Source organism: Oncorhynchus mykiss, chromosome 26 (genome assembly GCF_013265735.2).
Source record: "Oncorhynchus mykiss isolate Arlee chromosome 26, USDA_OmykA_1.1, whole genome shotgun sequence".
In the NCBI taxonomy this organism is placed as follows: domain Eukaryota; kingdom Metazoa; phylum Chordata; class Actinopteri; order Salmoniformes; family Salmonidae; genus Oncorhynchus; species Oncorhynchus mykiss.
The window spans coordinates 23322353-23349463 of record NC_048590.1 but is presented as its reverse complement, the minus strand read 5'-3'; the positions used below and the strand labels follow the sequence as shown (position 1 = coordinate 23349463).

The window sequence follows — 27111 nt, the reverse complement described above, 5'->3', positions numbered from 1 at the left end:
AATGATCTCTGTGGGTCTGATTGGCCCTCGAGTGGAGAAGCTGCTTTCTGCTGTTTTCTCACTGTGACATGGTTTGAGATCTATTACTGGAGTGTGTGTCTGTGAGTGAATGGGGGGGTAGAGGAATAATGTTTTACAGGAGGTTTCTTATTCTCTCACAGACTTATAATACTGCATTGCGTTGCCAATATGCTCAAATTCAGACAAATCATTTTTAAAAGACACCTAGCACACCAAATAGACATAACAACATAGGTGCACAGCAGAGGTTGCATAATCCTGCTAACCTTTTGGCTTTAGTCAGGTAGGAGCTGGAGACACACACCCAGAAAGTATACGAGGTACAGACTAACGGACCGTAAACATTACATACAAAGAAAGTTGAAGTATTCTACTGTTGAAACAGCGACTCTCTGGTAACTCTGCTACAAGCCTAGTGAACCATGTCATACTGGTATGGAGTCACTGTTTGTTTAACTACGAGGAAGCAAAGCTCCATAGTCACTTCTGAGACATACAACCAGAGCTGTCTACCAGAGCAGAGCAGGATGTATCTTGGTGTGTGTGTGTTTGTGTTTGTGTGTGTTGAATTTCTCTGTCATTATCACACATTTTAATGAGACATAGCAGAAAGGCCCCCCCCCAAAAAATGTTTCTTTTATTTCACCTTTTTTTTAACCAGGTAGGCTAGTTGAGAACAAGTTCTAATTTACAACTGCGACCTGGCCAAGATAAAGCAAAGCATTGCGACACAAACAACAACACAGAGTTACACATGGAATAAACATACAGTCAATAACACAATAGAGAAAAAGTATATATTCAGTGTGTGCAAATGAGGTAAGATAAGGGAGGTAAGGCAATAAATAGGCCATAGTGACAAAATAATTACAATTTAGCAATTAAACACTGGAGTGATAGATGTGCAGAATATGAATGTGGAAAAAAAATAACAGTGTGGGGAGGAGGTAGTTGGATGGGCTATGTACAGGTGCAATGATCTGTGAGCTGCTCTGACAGCTGGAGCTTAAAGTTAGTGAGAGATATGGGTCTCCAGCTTCAGTGATTTTTGCAATTCGTTCCAGTCATTGGCAGCAGAGAACTGGAAGGAAAGGCGGCCAAATGAGGAATTGGCGTTGGGGGTGACCAGTGAAATATACCTGCTGGAGCGCGTGCTATGGGTGGGTGCTGCTATGGTGACCAGTGAGCTGAGATAAGGCGGGGCTTTATCTAGCAAAGACTTATAGATGACCTGGAGCCAGTGAGTTTGGCGACGAATATGAAGCGAGGGCCAGCCAACGAGAGCATACAGGTCGCAGTGGTGGGTAGTATATGAGGCTTTGATGACAAAACGGATGGCACTGTGATAGACTGTATCCAATTTGCTGAGTAGAGTGTTGGAGGCTATTTTGAAAATGACATCGCCGAAGTCAAGTATCGGCAGGATAGTCAGTTTTACGAGGGTATGTTTAGCAGCATGAGTGAAGGTTGGTTGCGAAATAGGAAGCCGATTCTAGATTTAATTTTGGATTGGAGATGCTTAATGTGAGTGTCAATTGTTTGTCAATTGTATGTATCAAAAATGTCAATTGTATGTATCATTTAATGTCAGAAAAACACATCCATAAATGCAACCAAATAAATAAAAATGAGATGTATGAATGAAAAGCAATTGCACATCATTGATTAATAATAAGTTACTTGGGTTTCAGTTGGTCTCAATTGTAAAAAATAATTGAGCATTCATTCATATCCCTGATTCATCAATCTGCAAGTGTTTGATGGTCAGAGCTGAAATGTTTCTCTGTAGGCTGACCTCTGACCCCTAGGCTTTGACCCCAAGCCACTGACACCAGGACACTGGACAGCCTGTGTATGTTTGAGACACTGAGTTGGAGACCTGCTGATGTCGATTAGCCTTTTAGTTTACCCTGAAATTCATTACTGCAGACCATTGAGGGGAAAATAGGAAACATCACTCTCATAACCTTTCCCCAATTGTTAGCCTACTTTAAACTCTTTCAGTAGCAACATTGAGATATTTCATGCACTCTAGCGAACCCACAGACCAGCTAAATTAGTCCGGTTATAATACAATCCAACTGGTAGACCTTTCTCTCTTAAAACCTTTTACTGCAGTGGGCTAAATCAGGGTCACACAAAGTGTTCCTTGGTAGTCTTAAACAAATCTACTTTGAAATAAAAGTATACACCTCACACACATGGTTATGAGCAATAACAAAAATAATACACCTGTACCATTTGAGATACCGAGTTGAAATGTACACAATTTTGAGTTTTCATCCCAATATTACACTTTATACCACAGCATTGTTAAATACTCATTTCTGATTGGCTAGAAAGGCATTCTCTACTGAACACAAATATAAATGCAACATGTAAAGTGTTGGTCCCATGTTTCATGAGCTGAAATAAAAGATTGCAGAAATTTTCCAGCACAAAAAGCTTATATCTGTTGTTGCATGTTGCGTTTATATTTTGGTTCAGTATAGAATGGACATAAAGACCGGATAACGGGACACCTTGCAATCATGATGCAATATGCGCCTACACATGTAGATCGTACTTACTACAAAGTTACAGAATGCTAAACCAACATCTACACAAACTTAAATTGGATACATTGTAAACGCAGCTCCAAAGATGAAAAAACATAGCTTTTTGAGCTTCTGGAGACTTAACGTGGTGAGTGATGAACATTAATTTCTCTGGTCCCTACTGTTGCAGTATTGACGTAAGTGGCACAATGCTGTCAAATCCTCCCACGTGTTTCTAGTTTGATCAGCTGTTTTCGGTTGTCATATTGGCAGGTTTGCCAGCAACAAACTATTTAGCCAGCTTCTAGCCTGGTGTTTGATATGCAATGCGATCTTTTCAGTGTTGACGAGTGTCCTGACGAGAAGGCAAACTTTTGTAGCTATGCCAGCATTATCAACTAGCTAATTGTTATGGATGTATCCTAATGAATGCCAATAGAAAACAACTACTTTGCTGTTCTTCTGGCTGCAGAGGTCGTGAATGTGTTAGTCTTGGCTCGCTGGCTAGATAGCAAGCAAGGGACTGGAACGTTGCCAGTGAGCATGGCAATGGAACATAAAGCACGAACGATTGGGTCGCGTCTCTAGCAAGCAAAATATTAGAATGTATGAATTCGCTTATATAAATGAAAATATCAACGAAAAAATGTTATTTCTACCGGTAAATGTGTGCTTAGTATTGTTTTCATTGGTAAATGTTGTATAAGCGTGGTAACATAGCTCAAACAAATGCAAAGGAATACATGTTGCTGTTATTCTGGCTGCAGAGGTAGTGACTATGTAGCCGTTGCAAGATAGGTAGCTGAAAGCAAGCAAGCGATAAGAATGTTGCAACTGAGCATGGAAAGGGAACATAAAAGACGAGCGACTGAAAAAATATGAATTTTCTTAGAAAAATGTAAATATCAACGACAAGTATTTCTATGGGCAAATGTGTGTTTCATATTGTTTTATTTGGCAATGGTGGTAGAACTCCACAAAGGGACTCGGCGCATCGTCCATTATTTCCAAGGTACAGAACGTCTGCGTACATCCCTTACTTATATCCGTCACATAAGACTGAAATATAACAAAACTGTTTGATGTACAGTTACATAAGTATTCAGACCATTTACTCAGTGCTTTTTTGAAGCACCTTTGGCGCCCTCGGGCTGTGGTGTGGCGGAGAAGATATCCCTCTAGTGGTGTGGGGGCTGTGCTTTGGCAAAGTGGGTGAGGTTATATCCTGCCAGGTTGACCCTGTCCGGGGGTATCGTCGGACGGGGCCACAGTGTCTCCCGACCCCTCCTGTCTCAGCTTTCAGTATTTATGCTGCAGTAGTTTATGTGTCGGGGGGCTAGGGTCAGTCTGTTATATCTGGAGTATTTCTCCTCTCTTATCCGGTGTCCTGTGTGAATTTAAGTATGCTCTAATTCTTTCTCTCTCTCTGAGGACCTGAGCCCTAGGACCATGACTCAGGACTACCTGGCGTGATGACTCATTGCTGTCCCCAGTCCACCTGGCTGTGCTGCTGCTTCAGTTTCAACTGTTCTGCCTGCGTCTACGGAACCCTGACCTGTTCACAGGACATGCTACCTGTCCCAGACCTGCTGTTTTCAACTCTCTAGAGACAGCAGGAGTGGTAGAGATACTCTGAATGATCGGCTATGAAAAGCCAACTGACATTTACTCCTGAGGTGCTGACCTGTTGCACCCTCGACAACCACTGTGATTATTATTATTTGACCCTGCTGGTCATCTATGAACATTTGAACATCTTGGCCATGTTCTGTAATAATCTCCACCTGGCACAGCCAGAATAGGACTGGACACCCCTCATAGCCTGGATCCTCTCTAGGTTTCTTTCTAGGTTCTGACCTTTCTAGGGAGGTTTTCCTAGCCACCGTGCTTCTACACCTGCATTGCTTGCTGTTTGGGGTTTTAGGCTGGGTTTCTGTACAGCACTTTGAGATATCAGCTGATGTAAGAAGGGCTTTATAAATACATTTGATTGATTTGATTTGGCAGCGATTACAGTCTTACAGTCTCGTGTCTTGGGTATGACGCTACAAGTTTGGCACACCTGTATTTGGGGAGTTTCTCACATTTTTCTATGCAGATCCTCTTAAGCCCTGTCAGATTGGATGGGGAGCGTCGCTGCACAAAGAAGGTGAAGGTGAACCTTCGCCCCAGTCTGAGGTCCTGAGCGCTCTGGAGCAGGTTCTCTGCACTTTGCACTGTTCATCTTTCCTTCTATCCTGACTAGTCTCCCAGTCCCTGCTGCTGAAAAATATCCCCACAGCATGATGTTGCCACCATCATCCTTCACCATAGGGATGGTACCAGGTTTCCTCCAGATGTGACGCTTGGCATTCAGGCCAAAGTGTTAAATCTTGATTTCATCAGACAAGAGAATCTTGTTTCTCATGATCTGAGAGTCCTTTAGGTGCATTTTGGCAATCTCAATGTGCTGTTATTTGCCTTTTACTGAGGAGTGGCTTCCGTCTGGCCATTCTACAATAAAGGCCTGATTGGTGGAGTGCTGCAGAGATGGTTGTCCTTCTGGATGGTTCTCCCATCTCCACAGAGGAACTCTTGACCTATGTCAGTGTGACCATCGGGTTCTTGGCCACCTCCCTGACAAGGCCCTTCTCCCCCGATTGCTCAGTTTGGCCAGGCGGCCAGCTTTAGGAAGAGTAGTTCCAAACGTCTTCCATTTAAGAATGATGGAGGCCACTGTGTTCTTAGGGAACTTCAATGCTGCAGAAATCTTTTGGTACCCTTCCCCAGATCTGTGCATCGACACAATCCTGTCTCGGAGCTCTACGGACACTTCCTTCGATCTCATGGCTTGGTTTTTGCTCTGGCATGCACTGTCAACTATGGGACCCTATATAGACAGTTGTGTGCCTTTTCAAATCATGTCCAATCAATTGAATTTACCACAAGTGGACTCCAATAAAGTTGTAGAAACAACTCAAGGATGATCAGTGGAAACAGGATGCACTTGAGCTCAATTTCGAGTCTCATAGCAAAGGGTGTGAATACTTATGTAAATAAGGTATTTCAGTTTTTATTTTTAATACATACATACATTTTAATACATACATTTAATACATTTTCTAAAAACCTATTATTTTTGCTTTGTCATTATGGGGTATTGTGTGTAGATTGATGAGGACATTTTTTAATAAGCCTGTACTGTAACAAAATGTGGGAAAGGTCAAGGGGTCTGAATACTTTGTGAATGCACTGTAGAAGATTTTCTGCGCATTAAATAACACATTCATGAATGACTAAAAGGACAGTCAAATAAATAATCCCCAAATGCAAAAAAAAAAAAAAAATGTTTCTAGTTGAAACTGACAGATTTTGATGGGGATTTTGTTGTTATGTAACTTAGATGTGTCAATCGACTAAGGGGTTTTAACATTGTAAAAAAAAAAAAGGTTCTTCCCACTGCCTTCTCTACTTTAAACAATGTAAAAATGTTCTGTCAAAAAGAGAAACCCTGGAAAATGTGTCACTCTCCCCTTTTTAATGGAATTGGGCTGATAAGCCATCAGAGCCCAGCAAACTGTGTAGGCTATGTGCTGCAGAGGACATCACTTCCCTTCCTCCATAGGTATCCTAGCCCTAGTGTCCTGAAATATCAGCCTTAATCCTAATGGGGCCCAGCGGAGGCAGTGGCCCGGCCGGTGACGAATCCACCCTGAGAGCACAGAGTCCCCAGACAAGGGGAGACACCTAGGGCCAAAACACCTCCCTCCCCTGGCGCTGGTCCCTTGCTCTACATGCTTACTCCTGCACCCGTCAGCTCTCATTAAACCACTACCGCTCCCTTTCTCCCCCTTTCTCTTCCTCTCTCCACTTATTCTAAAAGACACCACCACAAAGCTCTGGGCTGCCAGGGTCTCCGTTGACCTCCCTGGGGGCAGGTCCCTTACATACAAAGTTTCACATTTCTGGTGGTCAATTTAGTTCTTACTGAAAGTAAAAGTCAAATGCGAAATCAGAAACCCAAGAGTGAAGCAGAGCGGCTGGGAGAGGAGAGCAGAGAGGAGGGAGAGGAGAGCAGAGCGGAGGGAGAGGAGAGCAGAGAGGAGGGAGAGGAGAGCAGAGAGGAGGGAGATGTATTTGTGGTTTTGCAGCGTCGGCTGGAACTGCCACTGGATGATGTGTACATTACACATTTAAAGGAAATGGTGAAAAAAAAGGAGAGGGAACGTTTCACAGTATAGATGGTGCGGAAATGCAGATGACAAAGACATTAGCTCCACTTCAGGTTTTACAGAGGCTGCTGCTGCAGCACTCATCTGCATACTGTTACTGTATCCACTTCATCATGCACTACCACTGTCTTTTCAAAAATATGCAAAGATCCTTTCATAGGTGAGATACATGCATTGTCATCAGCTAAGGTGTCAAAGCCCTTGGGGTGGAGGTAATTATACATCTACAGTATGTTGAAGTGCATCTAAAATGATGTTTCGCTGGCGTACTGAATAAGAGATAACAACCACTGTGCCCTTCAGTTGTAGCCAATGTCTCATATGTCCTATTCTCCTAAAACCCAGCAGCATCACAGGGTATGCAGAGCCAAATGGCCCAGTTAAAATGCCCATTTTAACTCCAAGACATTTCAGCCTTCTTGACAGAGCACATCGACTTGGGGAGCTTATCTAATGTAAACATTGCAGCACGCCCCAACTGCACACTCTTCATAAAAACTACCCAGATTGGTTCCTCTTAAGGCAGCCCCCCGCACCTCTCTGATTCAGAGGGGTTGGGATAAATGCAGAAGACCCATTTCAGTTGAAGACATTCAGTTATACAACTAACTAGGTATCCCCCTTTCCCTTTATTTTCACTACTGCAGCAAACCTTGTTGCCGTGGAAACAGACTGGGGGAGCCTCAAATCATAGCTTTCAGAATCTATTTATTTGGGCATGCCATGGCAGGAACATTTTAGAGACCGGCGAACCTATTAAAAGGGATCCATCTTATTTCTCACCCTGCTGTGGTCCTCATTTACAAACACTCAGGTATGGAAAACATTTACACACACTCAGGTATGGAAAACATTTACACACACTCAGGTATGGAAAACATTTACACACACTCAGGTATGGAAAACATTTTACATTTGCACAAACTGAATGAACCATATCAACATGTATATTCACAATAATGTGTACAATAACTCAAACTGAAAATACATTTGAAGTATTTTTATGGCTGCACAATCCCCTCCCTTCTTATACAACAAGTAAAACAAGGCCATCCCCTGGGAGATGAATAAAACATCTTTATATTACCCTTTGTGACAGAGCCTGGGGTGAGGCCAATACCACAGACCAGAGCTAAGTGGGTCTCAGTGTACAGAGGCTCAGTGAGGCAGAACAAACGGTTCAAACTAGGGTTAGGCCATATTACAATATAATCGGAAATAAAGATGTTTGACAGACATTGTCATGGCAACGACGTCATGATGAGGCAGATTTTTAATAGATAGTTTAACCTATTTGAACATGACTGGCACGACCGGAGTCAGGCAGCACACAACAGTGCTTTGGATTATTCTTTTTATTGGGGAAACATACATTTTTTGTTCCCGCATTTTGAAAGCGCTGCTGTGGGAGCTTATGTGATGCCGTTGGGCAATAAACACTTCCACAATAATATAATTATCTATTTAGAAGTTTAACTTGTACAAGTAATGTTTACTGCTAATTGTATTGACAGTAGCCTAGTGTAGGCATATATTATTGGCCATTTTGTTAGCAAGGATTTTCAGTCATGCTATCTATAGAATCTCTGCTCTGATTCCTTGCCTGTCGTGACCTTCCCGGCACCATTAGAAATGAATAGTTAGACTGAGAGGAAGGACCAAACATCAGAAACATGAGAGCGAGAGACAGCGTCTGTTTTTTCTCTGTGAGAAATGGTGATGTCTTTAAGCACATAATGGATTCCTCTTATCGTCATTAAAAAGGAAACATCTAAGTGCTGTAATGAGAGCTCATGCAACACTGGGGTGGTAGAGCACCCCCAGGGAATAATATGCAGTATGGAGGAGCACTGGCAGTAGAGCACACTTAAGGGCTGTTCTCTTTGATACACTACCGTTCAAAAGTTTGAGGTCACTTAGAAATGTCCTTGTTTTGAAAGAAAAAACATTTGTCCATTAAAATAACATCAAATTGATCAGAAATACAATGTAGACATTGTTAATGTTGTTAATGACTATTGTAGCTAGAAACGGCAGATTTTTTACGGAATATCTAAATAGGCGTACAGAGGCCCATTATCAGCAACCATCACTCCTGTGTTCCAATGGCACATTGTGTTAGCTAATCCAAGTTTATCATTTAAAAGGCTAATTGATCATTAGAAAACCCTTTTTCAATTATATTAGCACAGCTGAAAACTGTTATCCTGATTAAATAAGCAATAAAACTGGCCTTCTTTAGACTAGTTGAGTATCTGGAGCATCAGCATTGTGGGTTTGATTACAGGCCCAAATGTCCAGAAACAAAGTGCTTTCTTCTGAAACTTGTCAGTCTATTCTTGTTCTGAGAAATGAAGGCTATTCCATGTGAGAAATTGCCAAGAAACTGAAGATCTCGTATAACGCTGTGTAATACTCCCTACACAGAACAGCGCAAACTGGCTCTAACCAGAATAGAAAGAGGAGTGGGAGGCCCCGGTCCACAACTGAGCAAGATGATAAGTACATTAGAGTGTCTAGTTTGAGAAACAAACGCCTCACAAGTCCTCAACTGGCAGCTTCATTAACTAGTACCCGCAAAACACCAGTCTCAACGTCAACAGTGATGAGGCGACTCCGGGTGTAACGGAATTCCTCTTCTTCAGAGGAGTAGCAAGGATCAGACCAATGTGCAGCGTGGTAAGTGTCCATAATGATATATTTAATAAAACGAACGAACGAACGAAAGAACGAACGAACGAACGAACGAACGAACGAACGAACGAACGAACGAACGAACGAACGAACGAACGAACGAACGAACGAACGAACGAACGAACGAACGAACGAACGAGTCCCGTATGGTGAAAACACTAACACAGGATACAACCACCCACAAAACACAACAGAAAACAGGCTACCTAAATATGGCTCCCAATCAGAGACAACGACTGACACCTGCCTCTGATTGAGAACCATACTAGGCCAAACACATAGAAATATAACAACAGAACAAAACATAGAAAAACAACATAAAATGCCCACCCCAACTCAAGCCCTGACCAACTAAAATAAAGACATAAAAAAGGAACTAAGGTCAGAACGTGACAGCGGGATGATGGCCTTCTAAGCAGAATTGTAAAGAAAAAGCCAAATCTCAGACTGGCTAATAAAAATAAAAGATAAAGATGGGCAAAATATCACAGACACTAGACAGAGGAACTCTGCCTTGAAGGCCAGCATCCCGGAGTCACTGTTGATGTTGAGACTGGTGTTTTGCAATAACTATTTAATGAAGCTGCCAGATAGGTAAGGATAATCTTGGACACAGGGTTAGGGTCAAATCCATCTTAAATCACCATGAATGAATTCATGAAAAATCCCACTGTGTAAGAGTGGTTAGAGGGATTCAAACATGGCTGAACACAACAGAGATGAGCGCGGGCTTGCTCATTTGTGTATAAGCGTGCGTGTGTATGATATTTCACAGTAATCTTTGGATCAATGGTTTTGTGGTGAAAGATGACTTCAAACGAAATGAATGCACAACAAAACATTTTGAATATGAGACTTGCTGCGTTGCAAGTGTAACCAGTTTGGAGTTTTGTACTAATAATTCACCACATACTTGTGAAAATAGCACCAAAGCAATTGAAAACAATTTTAAATAAGGGTTTGGCTATGTTTATGGATAGTATTATCCACAGGTCATTCTACTGTGTGTGTGTGTGTGTGTGTGTGTGTGTGTGTGTGTGTGTGTGAAATGCAGGTGTGATGTGCCTGTGTGCTTGTCAATGTTACAAACCACGTGATTTCAGCCTAATAATGCACCACTTGTTAGGTAGGTATCAGTGACAATAACACATGCATTTGCAGGGACCCTAGAGGCTTCGGAGCACAGTAACGAGCATCTGTGGTCAATTTGAAAGGCTGCCAGCTAATCCAGACTCCATGTGCCGCCCGTCATTGTTTGTTTGTTTATTTTTGTGCTTGTTCTCCTATGTTCAGCAGACACCAAGCACTTCATCTACGCCTAATGCACCAGACAAGGATGAATGCAATGATATCCTCATAGATCTAGTGTATTTCCATGAGCTATATTTATTATATTATGATAAAAACAGACCTGAGTGAAATTGGCATCGGCTGCGTGTGAGGCAAAGGTAGCGTGTGTGTGATCATGTGCATGCATATACTCTTGTTCATAAATGTGTGTGTTAGTATGTTGGAGGTTGGAAGCGTGCAGTTGTGCTACCCTGGAGCAGGAGGCACCCGACTGCTCCACAGCTGGGCCTCTGACACGACAGAATCAGCCAAAGCAACACAGACAGACTACAGTGACTGACTGAGTTTACTAGGCTAACTGGGGTTATTGGCAGTGTATCAGCGCAGTGATCTGCACTAAGAGATGCATGTGACCCCAAAGCGTAAAGCTCCATTGTGTTAATTAGACTGATTGTTCAGCAATAATCAGCTTACTGTGGGGTTGTTCCAACACCTCCTATTCTAGATGTTTACACCTGTAAGACAGGTGAACACTCACAAACACACACAAGTGCATACACATCATCAAGTGCACACGTCTGCACACTCATACAAGCACACACAAGACCAATGGTTCCCCTGGGGTACGAAAAGCCTTTATATGCATTGCAATTTTTCCACTGACTGTTGTTTTCTAAGAACAAAGTCCCCGCCATGTGGGAGTTGTGAGTGATAAGATGAGTGTGTGAGTCTGCCTACACATGGGAAATATATTAATCTATTCCCGTTTTTCTCTCATCCCTCATAAACTGTATCCATGTCATAATCTCTACCCCTCCCTCTCATGCATCACCCTACTCCTCTCATCCATTCCTCATCTCTCTCCACTCTGTCTCTCTCTCTCTCTCTCTCTCTCTCTCTGCACTTAGCTCTCACACTGGAGTATGCAGGGAGTCCTCACCTGCAGAATAAAATCATTGCACACAAAGGCCGCTGCAGTTATCAGTCATCTCACTACACTGTGTAGGGGCTCTGCCTCTGTTTACTGTACCGCCTAACTATCATACACAGGTGAAGAGTGTGAAAAAAAGTTGCACAACAATGCATTCAACTTAAATTTGTCTTCCGCATTTAACCCAATCCTGCTGAATCAGAGAGGTGCAGGGGGCTGCCTTAATTGACGTCTACGTCATCGGCGGCCGGGGAGCGGTGGTTGTTTGGGGTTAAAATGAAGGCTCTTCATGTACAGTACAGACAAGTCAATAACGCTCAATGACAAGTGGAACATTTCTAGACAACCAAAGGTGCTCCTTTGTCCAAAGGTAAGTACTGTATACCTGAAGTCATCAAGTGATCACAAATCTCCCCTCTCAGCTCATTAGTCTTTGGCAGAGTTTGTTTCAGTTCCATGGCATTGTTCTATATAATCGATCCTCTCTGCATCAGACATTGGCAGCTTCTTTGCATTAGAAGACAAATGGGGGAGCCATAGGTTTTCCCTGAATAATTAATAACAGTATTCCCAGGTGAGTTACATCTCCAAACTGCCTCCTTCTTACTGCATTCACCTTCTGGAGGCTCCAGTGCTAAATGACCTTTTTTTCTCCTCAGCTAACATTTACAAAAATAACTGGAACGGCAAGAAAAACACTGCATTATGGAGTAGATCATTTTCTTAATCTATTATTCATGTTTTTGACTCCCGTTCATAGACCGTTCATAGTCCTCGGCTACATGAGGGAGAAAATAATGCTAATGTAGCTACTGCATGTGAATAAGCTAATGCAATGGCTATGAACTCTTGAGGTGAAATTAAAACTGTCTCATATTATCCTGTGATAGTCCCGAGAAGGAAAACGAGAGGGGATAGTGCCTAGAAGGCAGAGGACGCTATTGAAATATGGGGAGAGAACATGAAGTGATGCCGCGAGGAAGGAGAGATGGAGATACTATTATGAATATCTTCTCTTGAGTGTCTTTGAAGCCTGATTGAAGGATGACTCCGCTTTGAATAGGAAACCATATATAATAATTTTGATTCCCTTCCATTCTCTCTATCTCCGATCCCTCAATTCAGGTAGATTCACTAAAAACACATCTGGTACATTCTATAGAAATATCTAATCCAAATTTCACTGGTATATAGAGTGCATTTGGAAAGTATTCAGACTCCTTGATTTTTTCCACATTTTGTTACGTTACAACCTAATTCTAAAATAGATTTTTTTTACATTACAAAAACGTCAACAATCTACACACAATACCCTATAATGTCAAAGCGAAAACAGGTTTTTAGATTTTTTTCCGCAAATGTATTCAAAATAAAAAACCAAAATACCTTATTTACATAAGTATTCAGGCCCTTTGCTATGAGACTCAAAATTGAACTCAGGTGCATCCTGTTTCTACAACTTGATTGGAATCCACCTGTGGTAAATTCAATTGATTGAAAATGATTTGGAAAGGCACACACCTGTCTATATAAGGTCCCACAGTTGACAGTGCATGTCAGAGCTCCGGGACAGGATTGTGTCAAGGCACAAATCTGGGGAAGGGTTACAAAAAAAAATTCTGCAGCATTGAAGTTCCCCAAGAGCACAATGGCCTCCATCATTCTTAAATGGAAGAAGTTTGGAACCACCAACACTCTTCCTAGAGCTGGCCGCGCGGCCAAACTGAGCAATCGTGGGAGAAGGGCCTTGGTCAGGGAGGTGACCAAGAACCCGATGGTCACTCTGACAGAGCTCCAGAGTTCCTCTGTGGAGATGGGAGAACTTTCCAGAAGGACAACCATCACTGCAGCACTCCACCAAATCAGGCCTTTTTGGTAGAGTGGCCAGACGGAAGCCACTCCTCAGTGAAAGGCACATTACAGCCTGCTTGGAGGCAGCTAAAGGACTTTCAGAAAATGAGAAACAAGATTCTCTGGTCTGATGAAACCAAGATTGAACTCTTTTGCCTGAATGCCAAGTGTCACGTCTGGAGGAAACCTTGCACCATCCCTACGGTGAAGCATGGTGGTGGCAGCATCATGCTGTGGGGATGTTTTTCAGCGGCAGGGACTGGGAGACTAGTCAGGATCAAGGTAAAGATGAATGGTGCAAAGTGCATAGAGATCCTTGATGAAATCCTGCTCAGGACCTCAGACTGGGGAAACCCTAAGCACACAGCCAAGACAAGAGGAGTGGCTTCGGGACAAGTCTCAGAATGTCCTTGAGTGGCCCAGCCGGAGACCGGACTTGAACCCGATCTAACATCTCTGGAGAGACCTGTAAATAGCTGTGCAGTGACGCTCCCCATCCAAACTGACAGAGCTTGAGAGGATCTGCAGAGAAGAATGGGAGAAACTCCCCAAATACAAGTGTGCCAAGCTTGTAGCATCATACCCAAGAAGACTCAAGTGAGTAAAGGTGAGTAAAGGGTCTGAATACCAAATTAACTGTTGTCTGTTTCTTTGGCAGCCTTCTTCCCACCTGTGTTTGTGGGTAATTATTTGTTTTCTGTGAGTGTTTGTGTGCACCACGGTTGCGTCACGGTCGGTTTCTGTTTACCTGTTTTTTGTGAAGGTTTCACTTCGATTAAAGATGTGAAATTACATGCACGCTGCACCTTGACTCATTTATGACAGGGAGTTTGAAGACGGTGAACGTGACAGTGTGTGTGTGCACCCGTACATGTGTGTCTGTGTAAGTGATATCACGATACCAGAATTTTTACTTCGATACTGAGACCAGGTTTAGTATCACAATACTCGATACCATCACGATACTTGAAACCAAAATGATACCACAGCAAAAAAAGAAGCCGTATTAGTCAAAATCACAGAATGGCACTTGATCCAGACAGATCTTTTGAGTTCAATATCATTACATCTGAAATGTTTATCAATTAAACAATCATACAATCAATTAGACTTAGTTTTTTAGCAATCTAACTACATAACAACATAAAGGTAATCATTTATTTGAATGGTAAATCTATCGATAATATGGGTAACTCAAGATGTAGCCTAGGTCTATTCACAATTCAGGTAAATGCATATTTAACAGTGCTATTAATGCTGTAATTTCATATAGGCCTACAGTTTTAACGGCTGGAGTTCATTTTGACTTGATTGGTGGGTGTGCAATTTTGTTTCATCTATCAGGCTTAAAGAGTGTTTTACAGTCTGGGTGACAGGGTGCATGTTCTCCAGAGCCTCAATGGCCTTCCTGTTATACCCTGCAAGCCAGGCCCTAGGAAGGTTTCCTGTTCTTCAGTCATAAACACAATACAAGGCCTTTATGTCCTGGTGATTGTATGGCTCCACTGAACACAATTTTGAGGTTTCCTTGGCGAGCGATGGGACACCCTTACATTGAAGAAGTGTGTAAAAGGAATACCCATAGGGAACCATTTAAACCACATTACTAACTCTCTATCTCCCTTTTTGTATTCCCTCCCAGGGGTCATATGCTCCTCAAATCGGAGGGGAATGATTCAGATGTTACATGTAATTCAGAGGAAATATCTATTGCTCAAGCTGGAGGAGGAGGTTTTAGCCCAAGGCCTAGCCTGGCTGTCATCTATGCTGGCAGTCAGTGTTCTTCACTGAAAGATTTGGAGCATCATATCACTATCACAAATGAGATTGAAAGAGAGAGGTAAATGTCAGAGAACCGAGAAAGAGAGAAAAAACAACAACAGTTCATTCAGTATTCAGACCCTTTACTCACCTTTACTCACTTGAGTCTTCTTGGGTATGAGTCTACAAGCTTGGTACACTTGTATTTGGGGAGTTTCTCCTATCCTTCTCTGCAGATCCTCTCAAGCTCTGTCAGTTTGGATGTATTGTGTGTGCATGTATTAAATGACTGATCTTGTTTTGGCTGATTTCACGAGGCTACAGATGAAAAACAATATGTTTACCTTCCATTTTGGACTTAGAAGAAGCAATCTCTTTAAGACCCATGATGTCATTCACACACAGAGTCTGTTCAAGGCTCGAGCAAAGATAATCTTGACTGGGAGAGACATGAGGTGGGGGAAGACGAAGTGAATGAATACAGTTTTTGGTGACAATCAGCTTAGTAATCAGCAATATTTTGCGTTATGGTTTGCATATTATCACAAACAAGGTACTCTAGTGAATTGACATTGGCTTCATCTGTAAGCAAGCAAGGAAATGTAGCCTACACAGATCTTCTTGCATTGTAGTGTTCTAGCATGTACTGGACATTGTTTTGGGAAAAGTTCTGCCGTGTCGCATTATTCAAGTGTGTTAACTTCAATACAGAATAAGTGGTGATACAGCCCAGAATCCCAGTGAGTTCAGTGGTTCTTCATGGCAAGCTAGAGCTAGCAATGAGGAAGTTGACCAGGCACGGGGCTCTCGCGCTATGGTGACATCGGCTGCGCTGATAGACAGACTTGATACACTCTCAATCAGTAGACGACGTGAGACACGTCTGATAGAAGTACCGAAAAACTAAAAGCATTGTAACACTCACTAAACCCTAAACCTCAACTAAATCTTGTAATAAATAATGTGGAAATTGAGCAAGTTGAGAAGACGAAACAGCTTGGAGTAACCCTAGATTGTAAACTGTCATGGTCAAAACATATTTTTATTTTACTTTTATTTAACTAGGCAAGTCAGTTAAGAACATGTCAATCTCCTAGGAACATGCATGTCAATCTCTCCTGGCTGAAAGTGGAGGAGAGATTGACTTGATCACTACTTTTATTTATGAGAGGTATTGACATGTTGAATGCTCCGACTGGCACACAGCTACAACCTACTGGCACACAGCTTGGACGCCCATGCATACCCCACAACAGGTCTCTTCACAATCCCCAAGTCCAGAACAGACTATGGGAGACACACATTACTACATAGAGCCATGACTACATGGAACTCTATTCCACATCATGTAACTGACGCAACCAGTAAAATTTGATTTAAAAAAACAGATTAAAAAACACCTTATGGAACAGCGGGAACTGTGAAGCAACACAAACATAGGCACACACACGATAACATACGCACTATGCATACACATGGATTTAGTACTGTAGATATGTGGTAGTGGTGGAGTAGAGGCCTGAGGACACACAGTATGTTGTGACATCTGTGAATGCATTGTAATGTTTTTAAAATTGTATAAACTGCCTTAATTTAGCTGGAACCTAAGAAGAGTGGAGCTAATGGGGATCCATAATAACTACAAATGGAGGTTGGATAAGAAGTATGGGTCTGGAAAGTTACTAAGTGAGGGAAAAGGCAACCACTTGGCTGCGGTCACTGATTGGATAGCTGTAGATTAGTGAGGAATGGGGGGCGAGGTCAGGTCAGATGAAGGGAGAAGGAACAGTTCTATTACACACATCACTTAACTTCCTACCTAGCAACAAAGATGTATTGGCTGTCTAAATGTACAAGGAGGAGGCTTAGCCTAATAGGAGATTAAAAATACTTGTGCTGGTGGAATCAGGTCTTGGTCTTTTCAGCTGTTTGGCCCATTGGGTGAATAAACTTGGTTTGAGCTTTCACTAGTTGCCCGTTAGTTTTTCACTCTGTTTGTCAGAACCTAACAGTACGTGTGTGAATGTGTATCCAGTCAGGATAGCCATGCTGCTCTGTGCCACCTAGACCAACAGCTGGTCCATTACTGCCACCTCCAGCTCCACCACATCAATAATGGATTAACTTCTGTAAAATGCAAATAGGACTTTTTCTAAATGTAGTCATAATGAGTCCCTCTCATGCACAGACGACAGGCCGGCTGCTGTGTAGGTGGCGAATAATGAGCCCCTACCCAGACACATGAGGACAGGCCGGCTTCTGTGGAGGTGCCAAATTATGAGCCCTTACCAAAATACATGATCTCCCAATTACATCCTCATCAAAAACACAAAATAAGCAGATACAGCTGTTAGTTTAGGCTCCTCTTCCACTGGGTAATGTCTGAGTCTGTGTTTGTATCAAGGGGATTCTAGTGAGGGTGGCGCAGTAAAGACAAGATGTGTCATGACAGGTGTTACTTCTAAAGGAAGTGCAAATCTGTGTGTATTTATGTAAGGTGAATGTTACAAAATGTTGGCTATGTAAGAGAGTTGGCTGTTTGAATGCATGAAATGTCCTGTGTGTTCCAGTGGCCCTAAAAAGCAGCATTATTGTGCATTAGTGGCAAGTTGGCATGCTCTCACTTCATAAACCGGTGGTTGCTTTTCCGACACCCTTCCCCCTCTCCCCATTCAGAGCAATTCATATGAGATGACCAGAGAGGAGAAACCAACTGCCAGCCAAGCCAAGCTGCTCTCAGCTACTGCAGATTCCCAGGGTTGTCATGGTTTTTAGAGCTTGATTCAAGCAGCTTACTATTTATCAGATTACTCTTTTTTAGAAGAATAAATCACTCACTCAGTCAGCCAGGGACATATGGAATGCTTTAGGTTTCACAGAACTCAATGGTAAACTGACAGAAGTCACATATTGCATAACTGAAGGTGTTCTGGCAGAGTGTTTGTGTCTGTGTCTGTGTGTGTGTGTGTGTCTGTGTGTGTGTGTGTCGCTGAGAATGATTAACAAGGCTGCATTGCACTGCTTCCCTTTCCGTACAAGATTTCTAATATAACTGGTGTGCCATCTCTGAGAGGGGCCACATAATAACAATATACAGTGCCTTCAGAAAGTATGCACACCCCTTGACTTATTCCACATGTTGTTACAGCCTGAATTCAAAATTGATTAAAACATTTTTTTTTCACGCCCATCTACACACAATGCCCCATAATGCCTTATTAAAAAATTGCTAGACATCAAGTCTTTCCATAGATTTTCATGCCAATTTAAGTCAAAACTGTAACTAGGCCACTCAGGAACGTTCAACGTCGTCTTGGTAAGCAAATCCAGTGTATATTTGGCCTTGTACTTACAGACTATCACTGAGTAAGTGGGAGGCTTCCAATTGTCAGTGATATATATGTCTATAGTAGAGCCTATAGAAATCAGTTCAGCCTGTATCGGTTCAAATAGCAATTGCTTTTCATGTATGAGGACAGAGATCAAAGCTTTGCTTTACACCACACTCCATTAGAAAACCTCCCTAAGGGAACCAAACAATGCAGCCAGGTGGTTGTATCTTTCCTAACAGTTAAAAGGTAGTAGGCCCTATTTACAAATATTTAAAAAAGGGGTAAAATATCAACTTAATTTGCTGATTGTGAAGAATGTACTATTTGTCCCCAGATAACCATGAAGTTACGTGACAATATTCTTGATTTAGTTTAATAACATACCCCTATGAATATTCACTTGTACGCGCTTATTTGAACTTACGTGTAGGCACTTACATGAACTGAAAAGCCCATTTGTACAGTAAAGACAGTCATCAGGTTTGACATTTTGGCAGGGAAAGATAAAAAAAACATTTCCCTTTTAAATTGTCTCTTCAGTACCTTTGGTAATAGTTAAAGAGTTTGGTTAGATTCATGACCAACTGCAGGGTGTTTAGAGAATAGCATTTAAGCAGCATTACGATAATTTATATTATCCATGAGTTTTAGGGTGACACATTATCCATGTCCTCAGTTAACTATAATTAGAAAGCAAACACACACACATTTCAGCCCATTTAGAACTTACATTGGAGTCGAGCAGTTCTATGCTGTCCAGGCTCTTGCTGCGGTGAATACGGCCCTTGATCCTGCGGAGGGAGGGCTTGCCCTGGGTCATGGGGAGCGAGAGTGTGGAGGTGGCAAACATTACACTGCATCCTCCTATAGCACCAGAACCACACATAGCACCTGCACGAGCAGCGGCACGAGCAGCGGCAGCATCTTCTGCAGCTGCTTCTGCTGAATCCTGAGCTTCCGTAATGGCAGCGGACGAAGCCGCGGTGCCTATCCCCGTGGCACCTATCCCTGACAATCCATCTGTGGGAGTCACCCTGGAACACAGAGGGACAGAGACACCACATTAGTGTTCACATACAATACGTGCATACACAATCACCACACACTTTCAAAATGGATGGACAAAGCTAGCAGCATTGAGACACCGCTGAATACAGAATAGATCACTACATTTTCTCCCTTTTCTTTAATGGACACTTTTATTTATACCTTTATTTAACTAGGCAAGTCAGTTAAGAACAAATTCTTATTTTCAATGACGGCCTAGAAACAGTGGGTTAACTGCCTGTTCAGGGGCAGAACGACAGATTTGTACCTTGTCAGCTCGGGGGTTTGAACTTGCAACCTTCCGGTTACTAGTCCAACGCTCTAACCACTAGGCTACCCTGCTTTTCCCTGTTGGGTTGAGTAGCATTCAAGGCAAGGGTGCATAATTGGGTGTAATGTCATGTGACCCCTGGGGGACTGAGGTATGGAGCATCCTTCCTACTCCTCCATTATTCAGCCAGAGCTAGGCTCTACAATGCACCGCCACACTCTCCCTCTGAAGAGAACCGCTAGCTGAACAGAACCGCCAGGGCCCAGGGCTACACTCATCCCCCCACAGACCCCCAGCCTGTGGGAATCCAGATGTTGGAGAGGATCGGGGCTCTGTAGCGGGGGAGGCTGTTCTGTCACAGCGGATCATTTATGCGGCTGCTGCTGCTTGGGGGGAAACTATAACCTTTATACTCATATCCGGTCCCACTGTCAAACAGCCTAAAACTGCTATAGCCCTCTGAGTTTAGGAATCAAACAGGCGATGTGAAAGCTGTGAGGAGGCGAGAGAGGAAGTGGTATAACTCTGTGTCAAAGATTGTAGGGAAATCATGATTAAGCTCCTAAAGGTTTGTAATTGGCTCTGTAAACATGATTTGAAATGGCTCCAACTACAGCTGCAGCAGCACTAGAGCTCTGGGTATAGAGTGATTTAGTGACATTACTGCAATACAATAGTGCTGACTACCTAGCCCTCCCTTCTGCAAGCTGATTACTTATTCAAGTAATGTCACGGCATGTATGGTAAGCACTTTCGACCTGCAGAAAGTTAGACCTCAGGGCTGCACCGATACACATCTCCTTTGCTTTTGTGAGCAGTAAATGGTATGGATCGTGAAATGGGTCTATTGAGAGGTGATTCTATAAAGACAACAAAACAGGATCGAATCTTCTGCTGTTACCGTTTATTCACAACGCAACAAAGCTCCTCACAAGAAGAAACATTCTTTACTTTGAATTCAAAAGAAAAACGATGAGCATCAAACAGAGCATAAGACCAATGCTGCATGTCTATAAGTGCCTTGTGTATGTTGGTACCACTGACTGTGTCTCAACAGATTCAGAAGAGATGCAAGATAAGAGAGAATAGCACAGAGGCCTGTTTTATCTCTGTTGATTCGTGATAGGGCCATACACATGCTGATGTATTCACGGGCACTGAAGTTACTGGCTCCCGAAACCAAAAACCTCTAGGACAAGCCTGGGGACTGCCTCCCCTCAGTGCCCTGCCTGACATCACATTCCCTGCTCTGGCCCCGTGATGATGGCTGATGGGCAGCAGCCCTGATGTAGAGGCTGGAAGCTGCCTGGGCTTCTCTCCCATGACCTCTTCACTCCCCCGCTACTGACCATCCCAGCCCACGCACACCAGGGATTTACTCTCAAAGCTACCAGAGTGCTCACTCACTCACTCACACACACACTCACTCACACACACTGCATTCAATCTGGAGGAGCATCTGACAACCACAATCCCAGAGTCTTACTGTACATAGCAGCTGTGAAGAGGGGACTCCATTCATACAGCCGAGTGGCAGCTTAGAAAGTCCTGTGGGGTTCTGGAGTAGATTTCTAAGAATGAAAGACTTGCATTCAGATGGATGGTATGGCACTGTAGCTGTGCTCTCTCTCTGCTCTGATACAGGCTATGGATGGAGCACTGATCATGGTACAGTACCTCTGGGTCAACTGGCCCATGCAGAGGGACCATGCAGAAGCTCTATGTGGTACACTCTACTAACCCATCTACATGAAACTAAAGCACACAGAAGAGTCCTTGTGAGAGTGAATACTTTGGAAACTTTGTGTTCCAATGAAACAGAAATAAACTTGCTGCATGTGCAAATATGGACTGCTTTCCTTGCCATTGTGGAGTAATGCAGCAAGATTTTGAGCAGCTTAGACTCAAACACTGTTTGTCCTAGCCCTTGTGTACCCTTACAACAAACAAGGCCTCAACTCTAAGAAAAATAAATATAAAAAAAAAAGAATGTAAGCAGTAACTCTTGCGAGAGGTGAAGTTTATGAATATTACATGAAGATTTGTCCAGAAACAGAGAATCTGAAGAGGACTGAAGAGGTCATCACAGCATTTTACAGACAACCTCAGCGTGGTTCTTGATCCACATGTCTTATACAAGCCTGGTCTCATAGACTAGACGTAACATAGTAAATGTAAATCCTAGACACTCAAGTTAGTATGATATGTTATGGTTACATAAGACAGACGAAAGTAGGGTGGTTGGTCCGGGTGGATTGGTGGGCGTATAACGCGAACGTCTAGCAACCCAATGGTTGCGACTTACTAATTTTTAGCTACTTTGCATCTACTTAGCATGTTAGCTAACCCTTCCCCTAACCATGACCCTTTTAGCTAACCCTTTAGCTTAACTCCTAAACTTAACCCTAACCCCTTGCCTAACTAACATTAGCCAGCTAGCTAATGTTTGCCACCTAGCTAGAATTTGTAACATATCATACGTTTTGGAAATTCAAAATATATATTTGCGAATTATAATTTGTAACATATCATACTAAATGGAGTGTCTCGGATTTCCATACAGAATAATACGGAATGCTTTGAGACAAGGTTGCTTTTACTGGGTAGTGAATACATAACATTACGACATCCTGGAGCTTTCGCCCCTAAACATCTATTATGGATAGTCTCTGATTCAGCATTGACACATTTTAAAAGACATGGATAGAGTTATGTCATCACCGCAATAGCGCTAATGGTTTTGAAAAGCGGCAGTTTAAGTCCACTGTCCTCACCATGCGGTTCACATCATACCCAGCATGTCCATTCACTCAAATAGGACAGTAGGTATTTTGGAAGCACTGGTACATTAGTAGTGATAATAATGATGACCTATACATCTTTGATGCCAGATACACATTTTAAGATAATCAGTGTCGACAAGGTGAACTAATTATCAAAAACAATATGGATGATTAGATTTGACATGATTCGGTAAGTGGACATTAGAAAAGCTAAATGACTATTTTACATCATCAACATGGCCTATCTGGGTAGTCAGTGAAAACTGATACCTGACAGCAGTGCTATAAGTCCTTGACAATGGAACACAGGAAGTAAAACAAATGTGCTGTGGGGCTGAATGGTACAGAGCAACACAGTGTCACAACTAGCACACTGACTGATGCATACACCCTACAGCACAAGTGTCAAACTCATTCCAAGGAGGGCCGAGTGTCTGCGGGTTTTCGCTCCTCCCTTGTACTTGATTGATGAATTAAGGTCACTAATTAGTAAGGAACTAGTGCTTAAAGATGCACTATGCAGAAATGGTTCCGCCATTTCCTGGTTGCTAAAATTCTAATAGTTTGCCTAATTTCAGTTTATGTGACAAAACAAGCAAGTATAGTGTAGAGAATCATAGTTCAATCTAAACCACTGTAAAATATGTTTTCCATAACCAAGAATATTGTATTATCAGCTCTTTGAAGCTGGTGTACAAAACCAAAAGTAAAAGACACAAAAGCTAAACTTACGAACAGGAAGCATAGAAATAGCACACACATAACACATCTACAGCTTTTTAGACTTGCTTTCAATGACAATGACATATCTATAACTCACATTTCTATGTGAATTTGGTTGGTTCGCCCCAAAAAGTGACATATTGCAACTTTAAGCAAGGGAAGCATAGAAATAGCGCACATAGAACATATCTACCTCTTCTTAGACATGCATGCAATGAAAATGACAGATTTTTAACACACATTTCTATGAGAATTTGGTCGGTTCGCACAAAAAGTTACATATTGCAGCTACAATTGAAAGGAAAAAACAAAAGTGCGCAGACACTCAGCCCTCCTTGGATCGAGTTTGACACCCCTGCCCTGCAGTAACTACCTTAAGCTACTGGGTCCAGACTAGCTCCATGGTTCAGCTGTGGGATGAGTAGACTTCATTTAATCATTGTGGTGATGATGATCAAACACATCCTTAGGTCTTATGTCACCTTCCGTTGACCTTCATATGAGAAAGTCTTTGCTGTTGAAATTGTTCTCAGCTGTCTCGAAAAACACATTCAAAAGAGACTGGATTGTAGCTACACAGACCATAAACATGAAAGCAACAAACGCATGTCTCTATTTTCTGTGCTCTATATATAAAATATTCAACTATCAACTCCCTGTTCAGAGTCTATGCGTGGAGTGTCAGAAAGTTTGGGCTTTGTAGGACTTGAGCATATAGCTCCATAATCAAAGCACAATAGTTCTGTTGGACTTTATTTATGCTATTCAACCTTGCATTTTTGTAGTTATTTCTTTAACCTTGATTTAACTAGGCAAATCAGTTGAGAACAAATTCTTATTTACAATGACGGCTTACCCTGACCAAACCCTAACCTGGACAACGCTGGGCCAATTGTGCGCCAATCACGGTCGGTTGTGATACAGCCTGGAATCGAATCAGGGTCTGTGATGCAGTGCCTTAGACCGCTGCGCCACTCGGGAGACCCAATGCTTAAGAGTTACGATCAAAGCTAGCTTGCTGTATAGCCATTGTGTCTATATCCAATGGGAAAGGACTAGGGCCTTCAGCATTACAATGTTCAAGTACCTCTGAAGTATTTAGTTATGACCGTTCCTCACACAGTGTGCACCCTGCAGAACAATCGTCTGCACTTAACCGAGACAACAAAGGCCAGAAAATGAGTCTGATACCTCTGTCTCAGGCTTTTCTGTTGGAGGAGGAAGAAAGAACACAGCAGACACATCAATAACTGTATCTGGGCCAGTACAGAAACTCACTGCACTGAGAAGGCCTATGTTTCATCCTGTGAGCCTAAGAGGGCAAGAGAGGGCCTGTGAGGGCCTGAGAGGGAGTGAGAGGGACTGAGAGAGACTGAGAGGGACTGAGAGGGATTGAGAGGGACTGAGAGAGACAGAGGGACTGAGAGGGATTCAGAGAGACAGAGAGACTGAGAGGGCCTGAGAGAGACTGAGAGGGCCTGAGAGGGCCTGAGAGGGACTGAAGGACAGTACGGTCAGCACGTGGTCTACTATAGACTCTCCTGGCTAAGCCTGGCCGGACCTAACATCCCCTGAGCTCCACCACTACAACACATTACTCATCCACTACAGGCTTCATCCCTCCTGGAGTGTGGGATGACTAGAGAGGCATTTTGCTGCATCCCATTTGCATCCCTGAGATTAACAATGTCATGATGCGTAAAAAAAAAAGGGCCAAAACAAAGCAAAGCATATTCAACCAAGTGGACATCCTTGGAAAACATAATTGGGGAGAGAAAAAACGTGGGCGTTATTTAAACTCATGAGGTGACCAGGAGAAAGTACGCAAGGCAGGTGGGATCAGAGGGATCGCCACCCTGATTAGGTAGGCTAGACAGATGGATAGACAGATTAGGCATTTAGACCTGCATCTAACATGACAGGCCAACGGTCACATCCAAACACTGTGGTGACCCCTGTGGAGAGGCACATAAAGACCCACCATCAACACAGCACACTGCAGCCACACGCCTCATCTTTCCTGATCACTTCTCCACGTGCAGTAGATCCTCCTTATTAGAGAGGGTGAAACACTTACAATGAAAGCACAGCTTGGCGTTTTGTCCGGTAATGGAGTGTAAAGTGTATTAACCCAAGTCCAGGTTGACACTAGGCTCTGACTAACCGTGTGTACATGTAATGTAAGGGTAATAATTGAACAGTAGGGCAGGAACATCTGCTCAGCATCTGGGTGATGGGGGATCTGTCCATGGACTGCACTGAGGTGAGGACGAAGCCTTCCCTAACCCTAACCGGCAAGGTGAGAGCCGCAGGGCATCTCACTGAGTGTGAGCTAACTCCAGTTCGGTTTCTTTCTCTTTTCTTACTAGAAAGAAACAGAAAAAGTAGGGTAGTTGAGTCACCTTGTCATACTTCCTAGACTCGTGATCTATTCACTTGAGAAAGCTGGATGTAGTCCCTAAAAGAGAAATATAAAAAGCCCAGTCTAGAGGACATTACCAAGTTCATATGAGAAAGGGACATGTGGTTAGCTAGTTTGTCATGTCCTCCGGTGTTTGTGGTCCAGTGACTGATTCCATCTTGTCAGCCTCCTGTGAGTCTTCATGACAGGCATGAGTCATTCTGGCCGGGAGAATCTTTGACTCACAGTTATGCTTCTCCACGTCTGTATCTTCCTGGAGGGGATACATGTCTGATAGGTCTTGTTGTCATTGCTCCTCCAGTCAGGCTTTTTTAGGAGCAATGATCGCAGTTACATTACCATGAGGTCTTGAAGGCCCCGAACACGGGCTCTGTGCTTGCTGAATTAATGCACCATTCGTTGGTCTGTGTGTGAAGGGAAAACTACTGTTTTTGGGCATCAACTACACAAATTCAACGAATGTATTAATCTGATTAATATGAGAGAGAGAGAGAGAGAGAGAGAGAGAGAGAGAGAGAGAGAGAGAGAGAGAGAGAGAGAGAGAGGATGATTAAATTCATTGGGGCATGGACTCTACTAGGTATCGTAAGTGTTCCACAGGGATGTTGGCCCATGTTGACTCCAATGCTTCCCACCATTGTGTCAAGTTGGCTGGATGTCCTTTGGGTGGTCGACCATTCTTGATACACACGAGAAACTGTTGAGTGTGAAAAACCCAGCAGCGTTGCAGTTCTTGGCAAAAACCACACATACACAATCCATGTCTCAACTGTCTCAAGGCTTAACATGTGTCCTCCCCTTCATCTAAACTGATTGAAGTGGATTTAACAAGTGACATCATTAAGGGATCATATATTTCACCAAGATTCACCTGGTCAGTCTATGTCATGGAAAGAGCAGGTGTCCTTAATGTTTTGTATACTCAGTGTATAATAACAGCCATCCTCCTATCCTTTTTAATGTGATCAGTGTTGGCTCTACCGAGAGCACACTACTGTGTATGATAAGCCCACTTACAACCGTCTTAAATGATGCCTGATTCAAATGCCCCCCCCCCCATGAGGTGAAGGCACTGTATGGGGGTGGGGATAGGGGCAGCCACAAGTCAATAAACCCAATTTAATCTGTTCCCTTTAGTGCCATAAACCAGCTGAGAGGAGATTACAACCATTCTGGCCAATGACTCAATACAAAACAACAGGAAGTTAGCCTAGCAGGGGCTAGCTGGCTTCTGCTT

At 42.9% G+C, this 27111-nt stretch overlaps 1 protein-coding gene across 10 annotated transcripts in view; it reads right to left on the bottom strand.

Moving 5' to 3' along the window:
* The window catches only part of LOC110506437 (tight junction protein ZO-1), a 153132-nt gene that overhangs the window by 123749 nt on the left and 2272 nt on the right, over positions 1–27111 (bottom strand). For all 10 annotated transcript variants that reach the window (XM_036963727.1, XM_036963732.1, XM_036963733.1 and 7 more), the window contains exon 2: positions 19359–19662. In XM_036963727.1, coding sequence (XP_036819622.1) covers positions 19359–19662 — 304 coding nt within the window. The remainder of the gene's footprint in view (positions 1–19358; positions 19663–27111) is intronic.